At 41.3% G+C, this 21,497-nt stretch overlaps 1 protein-coding gene across 4 annotated transcripts in view; it reads left to right on the top strand.

Annotated features, from left to right (window-relative positions):
• The window catches only part of fam135b (family with sequence similarity 135 member B), a 50,165-nt gene extending 29,751 nt beyond the window's left edge, over positions 1–20,414 (top strand). The window contains exons 9-22 of one of the 4 annotated variants that reach the window (XR_004020572.1): positions 508–557; positions 2,625–2,780; positions 6,666–6,739; positions 6,820–6,974; positions 7,080–9,042; positions 11,673–11,839; positions 12,132–12,223; positions 12,310–12,407; positions 14,687–14,838; positions 15,017–15,127; positions 15,666–15,779; positions 16,550–16,757; positions 19,821–19,894; positions 20,133–20,414. Coding sequence is in view for 2 of the 4 variants with exons in the window: in XM_030741107.1 (XP_030596967.1) it covers positions 508–557; positions 2,625–2,780; positions 6,666–6,739; positions 6,820–6,974; positions 7,080–9,042; positions 11,673–11,839; positions 12,132–12,223; positions 12,310–12,407; positions 14,687–14,838; positions 15,017–15,127; positions 15,666–15,779; positions 16,550–16,755 (3,338 nt within the window). In the remaining 2 variants the exon portion in view is untranslated. Of the gene's footprint in view, positions 1–507; positions 558–2,624; positions 2,781–6,665; positions 6,740–6,819; positions 6,975–7,079; positions 9,043–11,672; positions 11,840–12,131; positions 12,224–12,309; positions 12,408–14,686; positions 14,839–15,016; positions 15,128–15,665; positions 15,780–16,549 lie in introns of all 4 variants that reach the window. The other 3 variants (XR_004020571.1, XM_030741107.1, XM_030741106.1) reach the window with 3 other exon arrangements.
• The last annotated feature ends 1,083 nt before the right edge of the window (positions 20,415–21,497 follow it).

The following is a 21,497-nucleotide window of genomic DNA, read 5'->3' as shown; positions in this document are numbered from 1 at the left end:
AGAACCTCAAATTTTACTGAACACAATTTAATCATATGACCTTTAGCAGTGAATTGAATCATTTCCGTATTCACCTTTTTATATTTTAGATCTTTACTCCGCAAGAATTTAATAATTTAAAGGGGACTTACGATGAAAATTTCCAGCATTTTCAGTTTTTTTACTTCTTGGAGTCTGTTAGAGTAGCTCTGCATGATTCACAGTTTACTATAATCTTTATTTATACTGGAGCTCCTCGGGCATTCAGTGAAACAAGCCATTATAGTTCCCTTCACTTCAGCTTTGGCCCAAAGTTGTGTGCCTAAGAAGACCACATTAGGTATAGCCACTCTCGCTGACAAGATGTGGAGACAAAATCAGTTAAAAAAATGTCTAATGTGGAGCATTTAGAGCAGCATGAAGCTTAAAATTTTTAGCTTAGGGAAGGGAAGGGAGGGGGGGGCTAATTTTCTGTCATAGCGTAATAAACCTTCACACTGAGCTCCATAAATATCTTTCTTCCCACAGAGGTGCTGCCTGTAGATGAAACACTAAATCAGCTGACAATAGAGCTACAGGTAAGTTCAGTAGTTTATTTTTAGAAAAAAATGCTGTCAGTCAAGTTAATCTATAATGATATTATTGTATGTGTGTTATTGACGTAGTATCAATGTGTAATTCAATATGCAGCACACACATCGACAGTGACACAAACACGGGCTTGTTCTAGACGTCTGTCTGAGAACACACTACTTTTTATAGATTCTAACCAACACACACACACACACACACACACACACACACACACACACACACACACACACACACACACACACACACACACACACACACACACACACACACAAACACACACACACACACACGCACGCACAAACACAGGATTCTTGCTGAAACATAGGTGCAAACATTGTGAGCCACCCCTCATTTCTTTAGATTTTCCTTCCAAGGAATCAGACTTTCAAGTGCTGATGAGCAACAGTTTTTCAAGCTTTCTGGAGTTCTTTCAAAGGTTTTCTTTGGAGATTGGCTGCTTTTTCACGAATTTTTAGTCCAGTCCGTATTCCTGACCATTCTCAGAGGAATGTTTTATTTAGAAATGGTCTCAGTGGAAGGGATGGCTGTCAAGAAGCCATTCTTCAGGGCTGAGGTATGCTAAATTACATGAGAATCGGACTAAGATACAGTGGCAACAGGTCTTATGGAGTGATGAATCCAAATTTTTGGTTCAAATCATCACCAATATGTGCAGAGGAGGTCATGAGAGAAGTACAACAGCACGTGCAGCCATCTGTAACGGGCTCGGGTTTGGAGCTACATTTCAGCCCTTTCAGGTTTTTGGGATCTTGTCAAAATTGATGGAATTAAGAACATAGAAAAGTACCATCAGATTTTGATCCACTGTGATATGACAACTGGAAAATGTTGGATTGGCAATGACTTTATTTTTGAGCATCACAATGATCCCAAACACACTGCCAGTGCAGTAAAAGCATACCTTGGATAGAAAAACACACGGTGGAACACTATCAGGCATGGATTGGCCTCCCCAGAGCCCGGACCTATTGAAGCAGTGTGTGATCATCTTGACAGAGAACAGAAAAAAAGGCAGCCAACATCCATAGAAGAGCTTTGAATGTCCTTCAAGAAGCCTGGAGAACTATTCCTGAAAGCTACTTAAAGAAATGACAAGAACGCTCCCTCAGAGAGTTCAGGCTGTGTTGAAGGATAAAGATGGTCACACCAAATATCGGCTTTCAAGCTTGTAAGAACTCTGTTTTTGCCTTATAAACTGTATTTACAGGTATGTTTGCACATTTCAAGAAAACACTGCACTTTTTTCCCATTTTCATCTCAAAGTATAAAGAAATGAGGGCTGGCTGTTGCGACTGTTAGTTTTCTCTTCCTTATGTTTTTGAATGTTGTTTATTTTCTTATTGCCTTTTGTGTTACCCCTGTTTGCGCAGACTTATTCTAGTTACTATTCTATTATTCTAGCTTAAAATAAACTTTGTTCTTCTGATGGGGTTCACCTGTTATCATCCCTCTCCATGTTGCATGCATTTAGTTGGTGTATTTCTGCTTTCTTTATCAGGTTGTTGTCTGATCTCGCTCCCATTTCTTCTCCATTCTGTTTGATTTTTATCTACTTTTCTTTCTCTATTTGGTTTTAATTTCCAGGTTTCTCTGATTTTAATCTCTAGCTTGAACACAGATTTCCCTTGAATGTGCATTAATATGTGAGTTAATCAGAATATGTTGGGCCATTTAATAAAATGTGTTCACAAGGGCTAAGCTTTTCAGCATAATGAAGCTGTTAGATGATACCAATAAAAATGGTTGTGAAAAGTGTTTCGGGGAGCAGCTGCCAGCCAGTCAATCTAGGGTCTGACAATTCCTTACTGTGTAGGCCAACTGCTGCTCCATACTTTGACAGAATTTTCATATTATTAATCCACCCACAATCACTTTAAGTCAGACAGATTGTAGATACTGTTTTGTTTGTAGGTATAAATATGTGAGCAGGACAACCACGGATCCATGGACTTGTGGATGCTGCGTTCTGGGAGTTCTTTGAAATGAAACACTTTCAGTTTAATATTACATGACTGTATTTTTCTTTTCAGCTGCAAGAAGGCCATGAGAAGGTAGCGGAGCAGATCAGCAGGGACGTAAGCCAGCTCTGCTTCCAGCTGGCTGCTCTGTGGAGCTGCTTCCTGGAGGCCGCTGTGCTCAACCCCCACATCCTGTCCTATCTGGCCCAGGAGCACCACACGCTCAGGGTGAGAGTCCAGCTCCATCAAAGGCAGGCTTATACAATGCTCAGACGTCATCATTTGCCTCTCTGAGGTACTGAGCCTTTATTAGGGCCCAGTGCTGATATGTTTAAATATAGTAATTTTGCTTCTCAGCACCCACACTAAAATGCAAAAATACCACAGAACAATAAAAAAGGTTTCATAAGCACTGACATTTTATCTCTGGAAGCAGGTCCTCAAGGCATGTTGTCGCCAGTTTTCTTAAAGTAACATTGTACTGAACAAACTCTCTGAGACAACAGTGAAAATAATCTCTGTGTTGATGAGGAAAAATATGTTATGAACATTTAAGCATAAATAACTGTTATGCACTATAAAAGTACTGATGATTAATTGTAAAAGTACCAGTGATTATGTCCAATTTTTGATCAAACTGAATGTTGCCTTCTTGAGTCACACATCCTAAATTCCCAGCTTAGATGTACAGTTAATGAAGAAGAAAGGACTCTGCAGAAATTAAGTACACCCTTACTTAGACCCTTACAGCAATTTGCAGCTTCTCAAATGAGCTTGATTAACTGATCATCACAAAGCGGGTTGACCTCTATAAAAGCAGATGTTCTATAGTTTGCTGGTCTGGAGCATTCAGGTGCACAATGCCACAATCTTTCCAGGAGTGGACATCCCAGCAAACTCACCCCAAGGTCACCCTACCCTACGCAATGCTCAGAGAAAATGCTAAAACAGCAACAAAAAATAAGATAAAATAAAATACAAGATTGAACAAGTATGGCTTGTTTGAAAGGGTTGCCAGGAGAAAGCTTCTTCTCTTTAAAAAGAACATGGCAGCATGGCTTAGGCTTGCAAGGTTGCATCTGAACAAACAAAGTCCTTGAAACAGACTAGACCAGGGATCCTCAAATCCAGGCCTTGAGGCCCGGTGTCCTGCAGATTTTAGATGTGTCCCTGATCCAACACACCTGAATCAAATGGCTGAATTACCTCCTCAGTATGCAGTCAAGTTCTCCAGAGTCCTGCTAATGACTTCTATATTTGAAGTGTGTTGAAGCAGGGACACATCTAAAAGGTGCAGGGCACCAGACCTCAAGGCCTGGATTTGAGGATCCCTGGACTAGACCTTCTTCTTCTTTTTTCAGCTGCTCCCTTTAGGGCTTGTCACAGTGGCTCATCTTCCTTAATCTCACCCTAACTCTAGCATCCTTTTCTAGTCAGACCAGCGCTCTGCATGTTCTTCACTACATCTATGAATCTCCTCTGAGGTCTTTGTATTTTCCTCCTGCCTGGAAGTTCCATATGCAGCTTCTTCTCCACTTCGCAGGCATCCTCTCATTCTCCAGAATTGTGGTAAACAGTCTGGTCAGAAAGCCCTTTCCCCTAGACATCTCCATATCTCCAGAGGTATGCAGTCTGGACCAAGTGCCTTTCCAGTCTTCATCCTCTTCCCTCACTTCCTGTGCACTTCCTGATTCACCAGCTTTTCTCCATCCAGCCTCCTCTCACTATCATTTTCTACATTCATCAGATCCCCAAAGCACTCCGTTCATCTTCTCAGCACACTCTCTTCACTTGTTATTACATTTCCGTTTCTTTAATCCTTAATTTCCTTAATCACTCTAATCTGCTGCACATCCTTTCCAGCTCGATCTCTCTGCCTAGCTAATCGATACAAGCCCTTTCTTTTTCCTTCCTTAGTGTCACCACCAAGTCTTCTTGCCCTCTTTGCTCTGTCCAGAGGATACACAAACACCTTCTTGGCAGTTTCCCTCGGCACTACAGCTGTCATCTGACAACTCTTTCTTACCACCCAGAGCATGTCTCAACTCCTCCCATTCTTCCTTCTTCAACTTCCACCCTTGAATTTCTGCATCTGCCTTCATCTGATGCTGCCTAACTATATTCTCCCCTGCCATCACCTTGCAGTCTTCTATCTCTTTCAGACTGCAGACTGCACAGACCAAAAACCAAAAACAGCACATGAGCACAAACACCTCACACCAACTGTCAAGCATGGTGGTGGAGGGGTGATGATTTGGCCTTGTTTTACAGCCACAGTATATGGGCACCTTGCAATCACTGAGTAAAACTCAGCTGGGTCATGCAACAGGACAGTGATCCCAAACACATCAGCAAATCAACAACAGAATGGCTAAAAAAGAGAAAAGAATCAAGGTGTTGCAGTGGCCCAGTTGAAGTCAGACCTCAACCCGACTGAAATTCTATTCACTGAGGTTCGTGGGGGGATTACCCGCAAACCTCAATGAACTAATGTAAGTCTGTTAAGAAGAGTGGGCCAAAAATTCCTCCTCAATGATGTTAGACACTGATAAGGTCATACAGAAAAGTTATTGCTGCTTAAGGTGGCTCTACAAGCTGTTGAATCATGGAGCCTTTCACAGGACTACATAAAGCCTTGTGAAAACTTTATTTTTCACAAGTCTATACACGTGGTCAGCATGTTATAGTATCCTTAAACTTTGGTGTTTCTGGTATAGATGGTTGGAAATACATTTGACCCCCATGACATCCAGGTCTATTCAGTCGCATAGATGGTAAGATGCTCAAGGCAGCCAATATGGTCACATAATTATTTAAAATGCCAGTGGTTTAATATGAGCATCCTCTATTGGAACTGTATGCATTCAATTTCATTTACATTGTACAGTTCAGAACTGCAGTTATCTGTATTCTAAACAACTTTCTAAATATTAGTGAGCGAACGCTCACTAATATTCCCTATTCGCCAGACAATTCCCTATGAGCAAGCACTCGGTGAAGAGTCCTCTGGCAGAACCTGTGTCAAGGAGGGGCACTCATCTCCCGTGATCAGTTGGGGGTGAAAGGAAAGCGATATAGAAAAGAGAAGCGTAAAAGCTTCCTGCGTATCTTACTGAGTATGTGTAAAATCAGAGTAGGTTTAAATGATGTAACATCATGTCATGAATCCCTGGTCAGTCATGTCATAGAGTTGTCTTTTTTTCCACGTGCATAAATTTACCTTCTTGTTAAATGTTGAATACACTAATCTCATATATTCATTGGCATGGAATAGTAAATTTGAAGTACAATATGCTGTGTTTAAAATGCATTAAACCTGTGGGCATTAACGCAACAGACCTGCTGCTCCCTGTCTGAGTCAGATCATTCATAGCTTTTATTCTATGAACCGAGACATTAGAACAGAGAAAGCTATAGATGCCACTGATGACGTGTGAGCTTTGAGTGTTTCAGAAGGAATTATTGAAATGATAAATGCCATTCTAGACCTCCATAGCTTAAACCTAGCTGAGCAAGCTATGATTTTCACTGTGGTTTCTATTAAGTCACTGAGCTGTTTAGTATGAAAATGTGCTACACAGTGGAGTAGCTCTCAAAGCTCTGTTTCGTCTCAGTTGTCTGAAAATGAAAATGAACATGCTTGCTTTAGTGTTAGATTACCTCAAGGGGATACTACCCTGCTTCCGCTGCAACAGTACAGTTAGGATTTCAATTAACACTTATTCTTTAATTATTGTTGGGTTGGAAATACACCAGAAACAGTGTTCCTGGTGATTTAGCTGTCATGGTGGCTGCATCTTGAGGATGACACATTTCTAAATGGGGATTAGAAGAAGTGATTTTCTCTTAGACATTTTATGAGCTAATGTTATTAACCTCTTAATATCTACCCAGTCATCGGTGTCTGTTTAGGGAAAGGGTTAAGGTTAAGTTCACTTCTGTCACTTTTTATGGAATATTTAATATTTTTGACATGCCCAAATAGACAAAGTAAGTGTTTCTTTTTTATCACTATAATGTAAACTAAATCAAACCAACCTATAAGTGTTTTGTCAGTGAATATTAAGTTAAAAATGACTTAAAAATTGTTCTGCATGTCTCTGGAAACACAAGGTCAGGAGGTTCTCTGAGGCGTACTTTTTCACCGAGCACTCCAAAAGGATATCTCTGACGTTTCAAGAGGAACTGTAAGTACCGGTCCTGTCAGAAAGTTAATTCTCTGAGCGGAAAGAAGTATATTATTTAATATCTAATTCTCCTGATTTAGAATTAACAGACATGGCCAGATAGCTGCAGAAGTACGGAGCTCAGACTACTTGACCAAGATGCCTCCTTTACCTGTTGAGTGCCTGGACATCGATGGAGACTGGAACAGCTTGCCTATCATCTTTGAGGACAGATATGTGGAGTCTCCTCAAACACGTACTACGAAATATAGAACTTTTGCTATCTGCTATTCACATATCATTACTTATTGTCTCAAGACCAAAGTATTGCTCTACAAATTGAGTGCCTTTGTCTTTTCAGAGTACGTCTCACATGTGCCAATACTTGCAACCGCTGATGGACAAACCAACTTAGATCTTGCTGTCACTCCTGTCAAGAGGATTCTTGAAAGCAGCCAAGGAGCCATATCACCAGCAATACCCAAGGATTCCCTGGACAGTGAATGCATGGAATTGCCCATGTATGCCTCACTCACAGCAGACCAGAGTAAGACCAACATCAGATGTACCCAGAACATCATTCCTACAGAGAACAGTGCTGAACTCTCTCTGACGGTGACAGAAAACTTGAAGGAACCAGCAGAAAGACACAGCCAAGATAAGGAGAGCTGCGGTTCAGAGCAGATGTACGTTGCAATTAAGCCATGTGATCCTTGTAGAGGAGAGGCAGTCCTGGCTCCCTCCTCAAACTATAGTCCTCTCATTGATTCTGTTGACATTAGGGACAAGTCTCCTGCTCATCATATAATGGAAAATATTGCCCAACTTTGTGATGCCACAAACCCCAGCAATGCAATAGAAACTGAAAACACTGACATTGCCATGCCTTTAAATCACTCCATTGATGATGAGAGTGAAGATATTCCTCCTGGCAGCCTACCCACTGCCTGTCCAGTTATACCTCCCTTCCCGGGTGATCTCAGAAAAGAGATGACTCTTCGTGGAGGTTTGGTCGGCTCCAAGGTCATGAAGCGCTCGTCCTCTGTTATTTCAGACTCAGGCATCGAGAGTGAGCCCAGCTCTGTTGCATGGCCCGTGGAGGCCGCGCTGCGAGGAAAACCCCATCTGGATTTTTCCAGCGAACGGGAGATTCCCCAACAAATAGTGCTACACCATCCAGTGCACCGCAGCTATCTGGAAGGCCTGCAAATGGAGAGCAATGGCAGCCTTCCAAGTGGAGGTATACAGGCCTCACTGACATCTATTAGTTCTCTGCCCTATGAGGAGGACCAGCATCAGAGGCAGCTCAGCAAGTTGACCAAGTCTGTATCTGCACCACAGATAAGTAGCCCAGAAGACATAGAGGAGGGCCATACACTGCTCAGCCAGGAAACAGATTGCAAGAGCTTAGTAGGACACCAAGATTCCTGTAGGATAAACTGTTCTTTGAACAGCAACCTGGATTCTGAACAGTCAGAATTATCTCCATTAGATATGAGTTCATCATCAAATCCTGGCCATATTCTAAAGGAGAATATTACCTCTGAAAAGTCAAACTTTCCACAGTACCTGTCAGAGACATACAGGATTAAGTCAGTGTCAAGTAGTGTGTCTGAAGTATTACTTTTACAAGAGTCTGTAGAAATCCCTCATGTCAAGGAAAGTGCTGTTATTGGCAGCCAGAGGGATAATATGAACCATCAAACACACATCAGTGAAGTAACCTCAGTGAAAGATGTGCATGTCGTTGAATCGGAAACAGTCCCCTGCAGCTGTGGAAGCAAACCATGTGTGCATGAAAGTGCAGCAGATCAGGAGAGGATTAACGCTGGAGATGAGTGCCAAAGTTTCCATCAGACCCAGCTATTTGGGGCTGAGAAACATGAATGTCTGGATCCCTCACAGACACTTATAAAACCTTCATGCTTCAGTGATCTGCCCAACAGTAACAGCACCACACAGAGGCCCAGTGACCTGTTGGGGCTGGCAAACAAAGATGTAGGATCATCTGCTGATGAAAACGGGGTATCAAGCAGTGAGAAAGCGCCTTTGGAATGCCAGTCTAAGCCCTCCAAGATCCCTAACTCAGGGCTAGCCTTTGTGAACAAAAAGATGGTGGAGGTGGTGAACATGTCTGTCTCCTGTGCCCCAACCTGCCTGCCATTTTCATCTGCCCTGAGAGACTCCCCATCCATCAGTGGAATGTCCACTCGTCAGGCTACCTCGCCTATCACCCATCAGCCTCTGGGTTCCTTTGGTATCATCTCCTCATCTTCACTCAGTCCCCTGAACATGGATGAAGAGACGAATGAACGAATGCTAAAGTGAGTTTTTGTTTTTCCCGAACTTACTTTTAGCAAAGGACAGCATGTTCTGTTTTTTTTTTTTTTTTTTTTGTATTCTGCTAGGTTTCTCTTAAAAAGAAGGGGAAAAAAAGTCCCAAAAATAAATTAGTTTGTTCACAAACTTCTCCGTGGTCTGCAAGTACACCAAAAATGAACCTTAGTTTTTGTGTTGCAACTCAACACAAAAAAGATATTGATTTGAAACTGCAATTCACAACCAATTCACACAGTCTTATAAGATCTATAAGCCTTATAGAACTCCCTTTCCCTTTGGCATTTATTGAGCAGTAACCTCTTGGACTTATCAGCTAAGGCAGCTGGCCTAACCATGCTTGCTAGCATAGCTGATCATCTTATTCAAATATGCTCACTTCTGGCTGAGCTTTTCCCATAGCTCAACATTCATAAGTTGGGAATATGCAAAAAAGCAGAACTACACAAAGAAGGATACACATCCAAAAAGCAGCATATTTCCACCGTGTGAAGACCTTAAACCTCCGAGGTCTAAGTTGTCATCACTGGCAACACCAACCCTAATCCTAACCCTAACCAATCAGAAGATGTTATTTTTGTTTTTTATTGATTTATTCCCCAAAGTCTTCAATCAGGGAACAAAGAAAAAAAAAATAACTGACACACATCAAAAACTATTCACATTTATTCCAACAAAGTCTTCTTTACCTTTCTCCAAAATGTAGTGTTAGGGTAGGATTAGGATTAGGATTACAGTATGGTTACCACCTATGATGATTTAAACCTCAGAGGGTTAACTGGATCCTTCACAGAAATGCAGTAGGATGCAATGCCATTCGATACCATTGCAAGTTTCCAATTTAGGCAGAAGAAATGACTGTAAGCCCCAAACTTGGTTACCATTTAAATTTCATATTAAGGTGTTGACTTCCGTGAACACTGACCTGTTGAGCCAAAGTATCTCTGCTTTGAGGATGTATTATAATGGCCCAGGTTTCACAAATGTCCTCAGTCCTTTGAGATCAATTCTGTCATGCTTTTTTAAAGTTCAAGGTCTAAGATGTTCATTGACATCATGTGAAAGCCAGTATTAAGCTGAATTATCTGCACAACTATCAATTATCAATGAAATATGTACAATGTCCCTTGTACTGTAAAGCTCAGGGGCGTTTTTGGTTAACACCCATAAATGTTTTTCTCATCAAACACTGAAGCTGGAAAAAAAAAAGGTTTTGACAGGGTAACTTAACTTTAAAAAGGAGTTGCTCTTGAGCTTTGATGTTTAGGCCATCATCAATGCTAACCCTAACCCTAGCCCTATGCTATCAGACTCTCATTTTGGTCTTTTTAAAAGTTGTTCTCCTCAGTCTTGCCAATCAGGGGGCAACGAAAGTAATCATTGTAGCTGACACACATTAAAATTTGGATAATTTTTTTCTGACTACTTCTTCTTGCTTGTCTCCAAAACATAGAGCTTGAGGCTTGGGCTGAGGTCATCACTGATGAGGACTTAGATCTCAGAGGGTTAAGGTTGACTGGATTTATGTTCAGGTTTCCTTTCTCAGTTGGGTGTCAGTAAACAAATATTTCTAAAATTTAGCCCCTCTTCTGAAGGAAAATTTTGCTTTTAACATAATCCACACTAACTACATGAAACAAGGCCAAAACATGAGGTTTTTTTATGGGTTTTGGGAGACGGCTCTTGATATCTGGTGCAGTAGCTGGCAGTTACTCATGCTTGGAAAGTCTAGCATAACAAAATGAAGTGAGGACAAATTTGAAGCAAGGAAGTTAAAATGAGGTAAAATGCCTCCTGAATGTATTAAGTCACATCAAAGAGTACACAGACAAATCCATCATGATTAGCTGGAAGTACAGGAACTTGAATCGGATTGGTTTTGACTTCTGCATGACTGTAATCTGGAACCTGGCAGGATGACAGAGTAAAAAAAAAAAAAAAACTTTTGAGTAGCTTACTTGGGAGTCTGAGACTTTTGTTTAAAAATGTGGGCTTGCTCAGGAGTGGGCAGTGTGGGTTGCTGCTACCTATGAAAAATGAATGTAGGTTGTCCATTATATTGTGGCCCAGATATAGAAAGCTGTAGGAGTGTTTCACTTTTTGAAAAAATAAAAGCAGGGGTGGGTAATTAATTTCCCCCAGGGGCCACATGAGAAACTGGGACTGGAGGGCCGTACCACTAAGCTTGTAAAGCCATGAAGTTAATATTAAGCTGAACTTCTCAGTATTCATTTTTATCTGTTTTTATAAGCTTACCGGTGCAGCCCTCCACAAAGTCCCATTTTCTCATGTGGCCCCTGCTCTAAGGTCTCTGTACTCATCTGTAACAACCCTAGCCCTAACCCTAACCCCAGGCCCAAGTCTAAAACTAGGCAATGAGAAAAATTTTTAATTATATTCTGTTCTCCCCAGTCTTGGCTATCAGGGAACAAAAATAATCATTCTGTCACACATCATAAACTATTCACATTTTTCAAAAATGTCCTGTTTTGCCTTTCTCTAAAATATAAGGTTAGATTAGGGTTTGAACTCATGATGACTGAGACCTCAGAGAGTTAAACTCATATAGAATATAACATCTATTTTTCTTTCACAGTATCATTTCTTTTTTCTCCAGTTTCTACAAGGCCAAAGAGGAGCTGTTCAAAGAGCTGAGCTTCCAGGCCAGCTTGTACAGTGACCTTCCTTTCCTGGCATCAGATCTCCCCTACTTCCCTCCCGAAGAGGATGACGAGGAGTTCGATGATGGCATACACCTTGTAGTGTGTGTCCACGGGCTTGATGGTGAGGTTGAACATAGTAAAATGTTCTGCTTCACTGCAGTCCATTTCCACCTCTGGATTCTACTGACACATCCATAACTTTCTGTACAGTTGTTTATAAGATATCCTATTAGCACTGTAATAGAGTCTCAGAGAGTATGTCCTGCAACTTCAAATATCACACTGCACTGTATAGCCTGTGAATACTAATTCCATAAACCACATTCCAGGTATCTTTTAAATGCTTATTGAACAGTCTTTATAAAAGCAGAGCTTAAAACTGTGTGTGTGTATATTTCCTCTCCTGCTTCCAGGAAACAGTGCTGACCTTCGGCTGGTAAAGACTTTTATAGAGCTGGGTCTGCCAGGATCCAGGCTTGATTTCCTCATGTCTGAGAGGAACCAGGTATGTTTGATGGTGATGGAAGCAAAACTGTGAAAATGCTTCGAGGCAATTTGCAGAGCGCTGACAGCCTTGCTTTTCTCCTCCAGGCTGACACGTTTGCAGATTTTGACACCATGACGGACAGGCTGCTGGATGAAATCATTCAGCATATCCAGCTGTACAATCTCACCATAGGCAGGATCAGGTCAGTAGGCCAGTTTTAACACTGTGCAGCATGTGCATGTTGACAGATCTCATTTTGATTGATTAGTAATACCCACCAGGTTGCTGGTGAACCATTTAGGGGCAGAGTTAGGGTTAAAATGCATTCAGGTCACATTCCAAACAACCCCGCTTTCAGAAACTAGAATATGTTACCTTTCAAGTGAAGTCCATTACAGTCATTTTGGTCCTGCATTTCCTCTGATATAGGATTTTCATTTGGGTATATCAAATAGGTGAAAAATCCCAACGTGCAGCTAACCCCAACCCTACACCTAATCTAAATACACTATTTTGCCAAAAGTATTCACTCACCCATCCAAATTATTGAATTCAGGTGTTCCAATCACTTCCATGGCCACAGGTGTATAAAGCAAGCACCTAGGCATGCAGACTGCTTCTACAAACATTTGTGAAAGAATGGGTTGCTCTCAGGAGCTCAGTGAATTCCAGTGTGGTCTAGTTGTGAAATTTTCTCTCTGCTAAATATTCCACAGTCAACTGTTAGTGGTATTATAACATAGTAGAAGCAACTGGGAACAACAGCAACTCAGCCACAAACGGGTAGGCCATGTAAAATGACAGAGTTGATGGATGCTGAGGTGCATAGTGCACAGAGGTCGCCAACTTTCTGGTGGCCTTCAGATTAGCTCAGGAACAGTGTGGAGAGAGCTTCATGGAATGGGTTTCCATGGCTGAGCAGCTGTATCGAAGCCTTACATCACCAAACACAACTCAAACCTTCGGATGCAGTGGTGTAAAGCACACCACCACTGAACTCTAGAGCAGTGGAGACATGTTCTCTGCAGTGATGAATCACGCTTTTCCATCTGACAATCTGATGGATGAGTCTAGGTTTGGCAGTTACCAGGAGAACAGTACTTGTCTGACTGCATTGTGCCAAGTGTAAAGTTTGGTGGAGGGGGGATTATGGTGTGGGGTTGTTTTTCAGGAGTTTGGCTCGGCCCCTTAGTTCAGTGAAAGGAACTCTTAATGCTTCAGCATACTAAGACCTTTTGGACAATTTCATGCTCATGTTCCAGCATTACTGCGCACCAGTGCACAGAACAAGGTCCATAAAGACATGGATGAGTGAGTTTAATGTGGAAGAACTTGACTGGCCTGCACAGAGTCCTGACCTCAACCTGATAGAACACCTTTGGGATAAATTACAAATGCACTTCTGGAAGAATGGTAACAATTGTCATTAAACACACTCCTAAACCTTGTGGAATGCCTTCCCAGAAGAATTGAAGCTGTTATAGCTACAAAGGGTGGGCCAACATCATATTAAACCCTGTGGATTAATAATGGGATGTCACTCAAGTTAATATGCATGTAAAGTTAGCTGGTTGGACCTACAGTGTAGGTCCTCTGGAGAAGTTCAGGCGAACCAGAAGAGAAAAAAAATCTAAGCAGCATTCAGTCCAGTCAGCAGATGGCAGCAGAGGCTGTGCACTGACTCTTGTGCTCAGCATGGATATCTTAACTTCTGAGAATGACAGCTTCATGATAATGTATAGACTCAGAATGGATAAGTGGCACAAAATGGATGAAAAGCTCTTATCATACAGTGCCAATAAGCTTGTGACTTTCACATGATAGACTGCACTCCTTTATGCAGCACTGTGCTGCCTAGTTCCAATCAAATTAAGCTATTCATCTTCCCACTTAATTGCCCTCAATGTGCCAATTTATTTCTTTGTGAGAGTTTCTGCCCAAGTTTCTTAACTCTTTTTATTGTGAAGTATTCTCCAGAGAGCAAGTATCAAAGACAAAAGCAATGGACTGCCACAACAGCATCTGGTTCTTTCCACATTATCTCTATATTTAGTTTGGGAGGAGACAGATGAGAAGGAGCAGGCGTGGAGATGAGGGATTGTGGGTAGAGCCGCAACAGTACAGTAATTTAACTAAGTGACAGAGATAGCTTGATGAATCTAATATTTCCTCTGTTGGGAAGACGCTATTAATTTGTGTGGTTTGTCCTCTGTGTTCGCATCAGTAAGTCGTCATTGCCTTTGAGAATGTTTAAACATTTAACAAGTTAATGAATTTTCTGTAATCACTGCATGTTGCAGCAGGAATCTCCAAATAGCTTCCGCTGCAACCAGTTCCTGCTTCCAGAGGAATCTATCAAAGCTATCGGGCAGTGTCGTAGGTCAGCAGCGTTGGAGGCACTGGTGGTTGTTTTTTTTTTTTCAGCTGCCCACTCATGCTGCAAGTTCCTCTCTCTGAAAGTTGTTTGTCTTCGGCCAACAGCTTCATCGGCCACTCTCTGGGGAACATCATCATCCGCTCGGTGCTGACGAGGCCTCGCTTCCGCTGCTATTTGCCCAAACTGCACACTTTCCTCTCGCTGTCAGGTCCACACTTGGGAACGCTGTACAACAACAGCACATTGGTCAGCACAGGTGAGGCCACAGCTCGTCTCTGGGAAGAAGGCACACCTCTGCGTGCATGTTTTGCGCTTCTCAGCAGCATCTTGTCTTTTATCTAAGAATATCATCCATACTGCTCAGCCTACTGTGATGGATGTGGACTCCTGATTGCGTGTGTGTGTGTGTGTGTGTGTGTGTGCATTTTGCTTAGGTCTGTGGTTAATGCAGAAGCTGAAGAAATCAGGATCCTTGCTGCAGCTCACCTTCAGAGATCACGTTGATCCACGGAAAACGTTCCTTTATCTCCTGAGTCAGAAACCAGGTATGGATTGAAAGCAGCCAAATCTGAAACAGAGGCGGTGTATTGACTGCCTCACTTTACAGACTGTTGCTTGAAAGGCAGGCTGTTCAAATATTCATGAAAATGTTGTCATCTTGTCTTTTTTGTCAAATTTCTGTACGTGTCAGCTCACTAACACTCAAACCCCTGCCAGCGAGCTGCAAGAGGCCTGTGAGAGGCCTCCCCACTGTGTGAGTGGAACAAAGCAGTCGTTTGTCACACAGGCTTGAAAAAGATAAGCCTGAAAACGCTTTTTTTCCCCCCCTCTCTACAGCTGTGGCAGGCTGACAAAATGATCCAAACCCTGTCATTGGAAACCCACCAGTGCACTCTCTTAAAAGCACACTGAGAGGAGAGCTGAGAGGAAAAAAAAAAACCCACAGCTTTATCGTATCAAACCTGTCATTGTACTTTGTGATTGTACTTTGCATTTTACAACCAATTCAATCCTTTACCCTGTCTTGCCCTCTTTCTCTCTACTTTGTGCTGTCTCCTTTCTGTTTGTTTCATGTCCTTGTAGGGCTCCAGTTCTTCAAGAACATTGTGCTAGTGGCATCTCCACAGGACCGCTATGTTCCTTTCCACTCTGCCAGAATAGAGATGTGCAAAACTGCTCTCAAAGACAGGACCACAGGTGAGGAGTGCAGAGTGCATATGTCATCACTTTAGCGGATCCTCTGCAATACTCATATTTGCCATTTTGCATTTCAGTAGTTTCTGTCTGGATATCTGTGCACACATTAGCCTTTCATAAAAGGCTAATATGTAACACCTGAAAGGACAAACACATTCTTCTTCTTGCAAATTAAAAGTGGAAATCACAGGCAGTAAAAGTCGCCCATGTTCTACGCAAGAAGCAGCACCTGTAAAGCAACATGTCTCATTTGACTCGTGGCAAAAAAAAAAAAAAAGCCTGTAAGGCTAAACACTCTGCATTGACAAAGCTGTTGCACTCATCAGAGATTAAAAAAAAACAGTGTAATGGAAGTATGCTGAAATAAGTATGCAAATAAGCTTTTGAGCAAAATTGTTATTATTGTTATGAGGTGAAGGAAAGTGAGGAAAGTCCTTTTTCAAAGCTTTCATTTAAAATTTTTGATATCAAAAAGGTGATAATTCAGCCCCGTGTTTAGTGCTAAGGTCGTTTGGATGGTGGCAGTGGTGTACTGCACTGCGTTACATTTAAAGGTTTTCCTAATGTTATAACTGCTCCATCAACATGAAAGGTGAAAAAGTAGCTTTTTCCACAGAATATATGGCATTTGTTGATCAAACATAATCAGCTGATGAATCAGTAATGAATCTAACTGTGGGCCTAAGTTTTAACACTCCGTTTGAATACGGATAACACAACACGCACGTAGGAGGGCTCGCCGTAACATTCCCCTTTTTTTTGCACTGAAGGGCCCGTGTACACCGAGATGATCAACAACCTCCTGCAGCCACTTGTGGAAGCGAAAGAGTGCCGGCTGATCCGCCAGAATGTGTTCCACGCTCTACCTAACACAGCCAACACACTGATCGGCCGCGCCGCCCACATCGCTGTCTTGGACTCTGAGCTATTCCTGGAGAAGTTCTTCTTAGTGGCAGGTCTCAACTACTTCAAGTAAAGGTGCTAGTACTGCGGGCTTACTGGACTGATCTGATGGTGGATGAAGGAGTCTAAATGAAGGGGATAAGGTCCTTTTACCCTGTAAAATACATGTAATGTATATAATTCCTGGTATCCAAGAGGCCACATTTGTATATCCCATTTGTTAGGATTATTAGCAGCTGTTATTAAAGGATCAGTATATTGTGACTGTTTAAACTGCTAACTCAGAAGTCTGAGTTTGATGTGTAGCCAGTCAAAGCAAAACATCTGACACTGATGACAGGATTGATTGTAGATGTTTTGTCGGCCTTATGAATAACCTCTCAGCCAGAACACTAACAGATGCTAATTGTGGTTTAAAGCATTTACTTACTTTCCCTTTAGAGTTGGTTTAGAGCCTTCGCTATTACTGGTTGACTGAATTCTTCTTTAAGGGTTACACTAATGATAGTCTTACACTATCCTTAAAACAAGGCAATAGATGCTCAGCATTTATCTCCTTGACTGTACATGAAGTATTTTGTTGTACGAAACATAGATGTTCATTTATACAGAAATGACTATATTGTTTAAAATTATTTATTTTTTACCTGCTTCCATTACCTACAGTGTAAGTAGTCTGTCTGCATTTAGGTCTCTGTGTGCTATTATCAAATCCATCGAATGAAAAGTAAAATGTATTGTCTGTATGTTTATCTTGAAAAAACTTCTTGTCCACGACTAGCTAAGTGTTAGGCCTACAGCAAACATTTGCATTAAAGTCTGCGGTAAAGTGCATTTGATAAGAAATGGTCTGACCTGCTGTGATGGCATTTTCTTTTAAAATGTGCTTTTGTGCTGACTCAGAAACAGATTCATTGGCAGGATTCGCTGTCACCTGTCGAGCTTTCCAGGCTCACAAGGCCCTTATTATGCAATTTAGAACGATATCCCTCTAACCTGCAGTAATGTTTACATTACTACAACATGATGTCAGAGAGAAAAGTGTCATTGTTCTCAGATGTTTTAGCTTTAGCTAGCTAGCCAATGAAGCTAATCTCAGCCGCTTGACTGAAAGCACCATCATTGACCTGATTACATTTCGCTACATTACAGGAAATGTAAAACTATACTTTTATTTCATTCAGTCATGATTGCTTAGCCGACAATTTATTTTTTATTTTCAAAAATTCTTTAGAAATAACACTTTTTTGTGTTGGTCAGGTTAACATCTCCAAATATGGTAAAGCGCACACAAAGGAAAAAGTAGAAGTTGTGAATAGTTTTTATCGTGCTTTATTGAGGTTCTGCAGAGACGTGACATTAACTTATCAGCCATTTTGGACATGTGACAAGCATGGTGACAAGATCAAGTGGATAAGGCCTTGTTTGTGGGTGGCAAGTTGGTACTGAGTGTGCAGTGTGTCTTGGTTTCTCGGTTTCTTGGTACTGACTTCTTCCTTGGATGTGGAAGTAGACTTTGGTTACAATGATTATTATTAAGCTGCTTAGCTGGAAATTCATCCAGTTGCAGCTTATGGTAGCACCCAACCCCTTTAATCCCATCCCTGAACTTTTGTGCCTGCTTTTGGTTTTGGAATTTGCCACAAATTTTATAATATTGCTCTGGCTTCCTCCACAGTACAAGGGCATGCCTGTTAGGTTAACTGGTGAGTCTAAATTGGCTGTGCATGTGATGTATAAATATACAGTACTTAAAGTGCATCAAATAAAACACTGTAGGAATGTATGGTTAAATGTGACTTGTAGTCTAGAGCACTTTGAGTGGTAGAAAAGCACTACATAAATGCCACTCCAGTCTGTTTACCTCACGTAACTGTGCAGAAATCCAAAGCTCGACAGCCTTCTTGCACCTAATTGTGTCGCTTTGATGGAGCAACAGCTAATCGAAGGTTTAGCAGAAAATATTTGTTGACATGCTAAATATTTAACAATCTAACAATGTTGAAGTAATTTTATAGAATTGCTGCAATAAAATTACAACTATTACTAGAGTTACTACTACTAGTACCACCTTAAGCCTCTAGTTATTCAGTTACTTTCATAATGCTTCTTGAATCCTGGCAGGCAGTGAACAGGGTTGCTGATATAATCAACAGCAGATTTTGATGTGCATATATGAGAAAAAGACTTGCCATCCATGACTGTATGATACAGCAGACTATTGTGGTCTAATGAGGATCTATTTTCTAATTAGCCACGTAAAGCTGTAGATTAAAATCCTCCTTTGAAGTGCATTGTTTTTTTTGGGTTTTTTTGTCCCCACTGGTGTAAATCAGGGTGTCATTGTTTTTGTTTTCCTAGAAAACTGGATGATTCTGTGTAATACCGACACACTGCCAAGATTCTCCCTCACAGACTGTCTAAGCATTGCAATGCATGATGATGGCAGGGAACCACCGTCCAAACAGTCTAATGTTCTCTTGAACATGTAAGATGCCATGTTTCTCGCGTCTTTTCTCGCATCCTCGGCTCTCAGATGCATTTCTAGCGTCATGGCGAGGACTACTTCCTCACCACCGTGCTGCCCATCAGACGATGTTTACATATTCTGACATTAGAGAACTGTTATCACAGATGTCTCATATCCAGCGTCTGCTGCATATGTAGTTATGTATAGACAGAGAGATATATTTTAACCTTTGCACTGGTTTGAAGTGCACTTTACTGAAAACCTTGGCTTGACCTCCACTACCTGTACAAACTACAAACAGCTTTTTTTTTCTTTTCTTTTTGTCAAAATGTGCGCTGCTCTTTTAGATCTGAAGGTCGCGTCCTAGTCTCATTGTAAAAACTAACCTGTCGGTCTCGACTACACAAGCATTGTTTTTTGTTCAAAGTGCGCTGTCTCAAAGAACAACCGGTGACACGGCAAAGTGCTTTTTTTTCCCCATGTGGAAACAGTTGCTCTGTCACTGTGATTGACTCTTACCAAATGGGTTCCTTAAGGACGCAAAGATCGTTCTCAAAAGCTGCGTAAGCGATCTGTTGGAGCTGCCGCACAACGTGCATCACAAACACAATGTATATGGCTGAGGCTTAAGCTTGTTTGCTTTTCCTTTGTGTGTGTTTACCCCAAAGGAGTCAGCAGGAATCAATGGAGGGAAAAAGTGTTTGAGATGTACTGAGATCGACTCCTTCAAGGGCAAACGCAGGTATGAAATTGTTTTATGAGATGGATGGCTATCCTGTACAAGGTTTCATTTGAAGATGGATCAGAAAGAATTTTAATTACATCACCCTTAGTTCTCTTTTATACCACACATGTTTTGGGTGTTAACTGTACATTTTGTGTTGTTGAATGACTTCCACAAACCAACAGATACATGTAACTGCTGTCAGCCTTCAAAACAAGCTGATTTGGACCTTTTTGTGTTTGACTGTCCTTTTCAGAGAGCCCTCTTTCTGCGTAACTTATGCCGGTGTGTGTGGAAAGTGTGTTATATGTTTGCGAAAGGTTATCTGTCTTCATTTTCCACCTGTTATTTGGGACCCTTAATTTTTTTTTTAAAATCTCATTACGAAACTGTTTGACGCTCTTTTAAATTAATTTTGTTGAATGTACAACATGTAAAGAACAAAAACAAAAAAAAAAACGACTTCATCTGTGCCAATACTGCGCTAATATTTTTCTATGTTGCTGACTGTACTCTCTGTATTCCTTAGTAGCTTGTGTTCCATGTCAAAAAAGAAATATAATTATATGCGTTATATAGCATAGTATTATTATAGCATATGAAAAAATAAATGACATGTTCTTTTGCATAATTATTTTGTTTTGTGTGTTTGGTGAGCCCGGGGATCACTTCCATTGTGATGTATCGTATATCAGCCCTCTAAGTTTTACGTTATCATTGGTGATGATCCCAAAGTCTTGGCAGTCAGGAGAGAATTCATTCTAAAAGGCTCAAATTTATTTTACATTTTTTTTTGCCCCAATTTTTTTGCTTGACTCTAAAACACAGGGTTAGGTTCAGGATTCAGGGCTGTCACGGTCGATTAACTGCTGCGACATTAAAAGCAGATTAAACTTGATTAAAATCAGCATGATTAATGGCTGAAAACTACAAGGTAAATACTAACACACAAACATACACAACTGGAGCTTCTGAATGTAAATTCAACACATCGACCAGACCTTTCATTACTTCAGTTCAGCAAAGCATCTTTGAAACATTGTTGGAAGGCAACATTATTGCAGTGCCGGTGGACCTGGGTCACTGGTGTGTATTGGTGATGTGAATCATTGTCATGTTCATGAAACCAGTCCGTGGCCCATTTTGTTCTGTGAAATGGTGCGTGCTCATGTTGGAAGTTACCTTGAGAAGGAGCTAAATTGTTGCTATAAAGGGCCACAAACCATTTAAACAATGATTGATTGGCACTGGCAAAGCAGCACTCCTCACACCACGACACCAGCACGGGTCTGAACACGAGGCGAGTTCGGTCTGTTCGCTCATGCTGTCGTGGGCCAACAACTTCTGCTGCCTCAGCAGAATGCATCCTGAGATGCTTGTCATCAGCACAGTTCTAAAGAGTGGTTATCTTAGTTACTGTAATCTCAGCTCCAACCATTCTGGCCATCCTTCTCAGAGTGAAATGACTCGTGAAAAGCTTAAAATGTGTTGACATGAAACGCAAAACGTCCTTAAAAGTGTTGGTTAATGATACAGAAACAATTGCTGGCCATTAATGCAAAGATGTAAAATTGCAGCAGCAGCAGCAGCAGCAGCCGTCCTCTCTCATGGGGAAGATAGA

The sequence above is a fragment of the Archocentrus centrarchus genome, chromosome 11 (genome assembly GCF_007364275.1).
Source record: "Archocentrus centrarchus isolate MPI-CPG fArcCen1 chromosome 11, fArcCen1, whole genome shotgun sequence".
Classification (NCBI taxonomy): Eukaryota; Metazoa; Chordata; class Actinopteri; order Cichliformes; family Cichlidae; genus Archocentrus; species Archocentrus centrarchus.
Note: the sequence above shows the minus strand (reverse complement) of the source record. Positions and strands in the feature narration are given on the sequence as shown.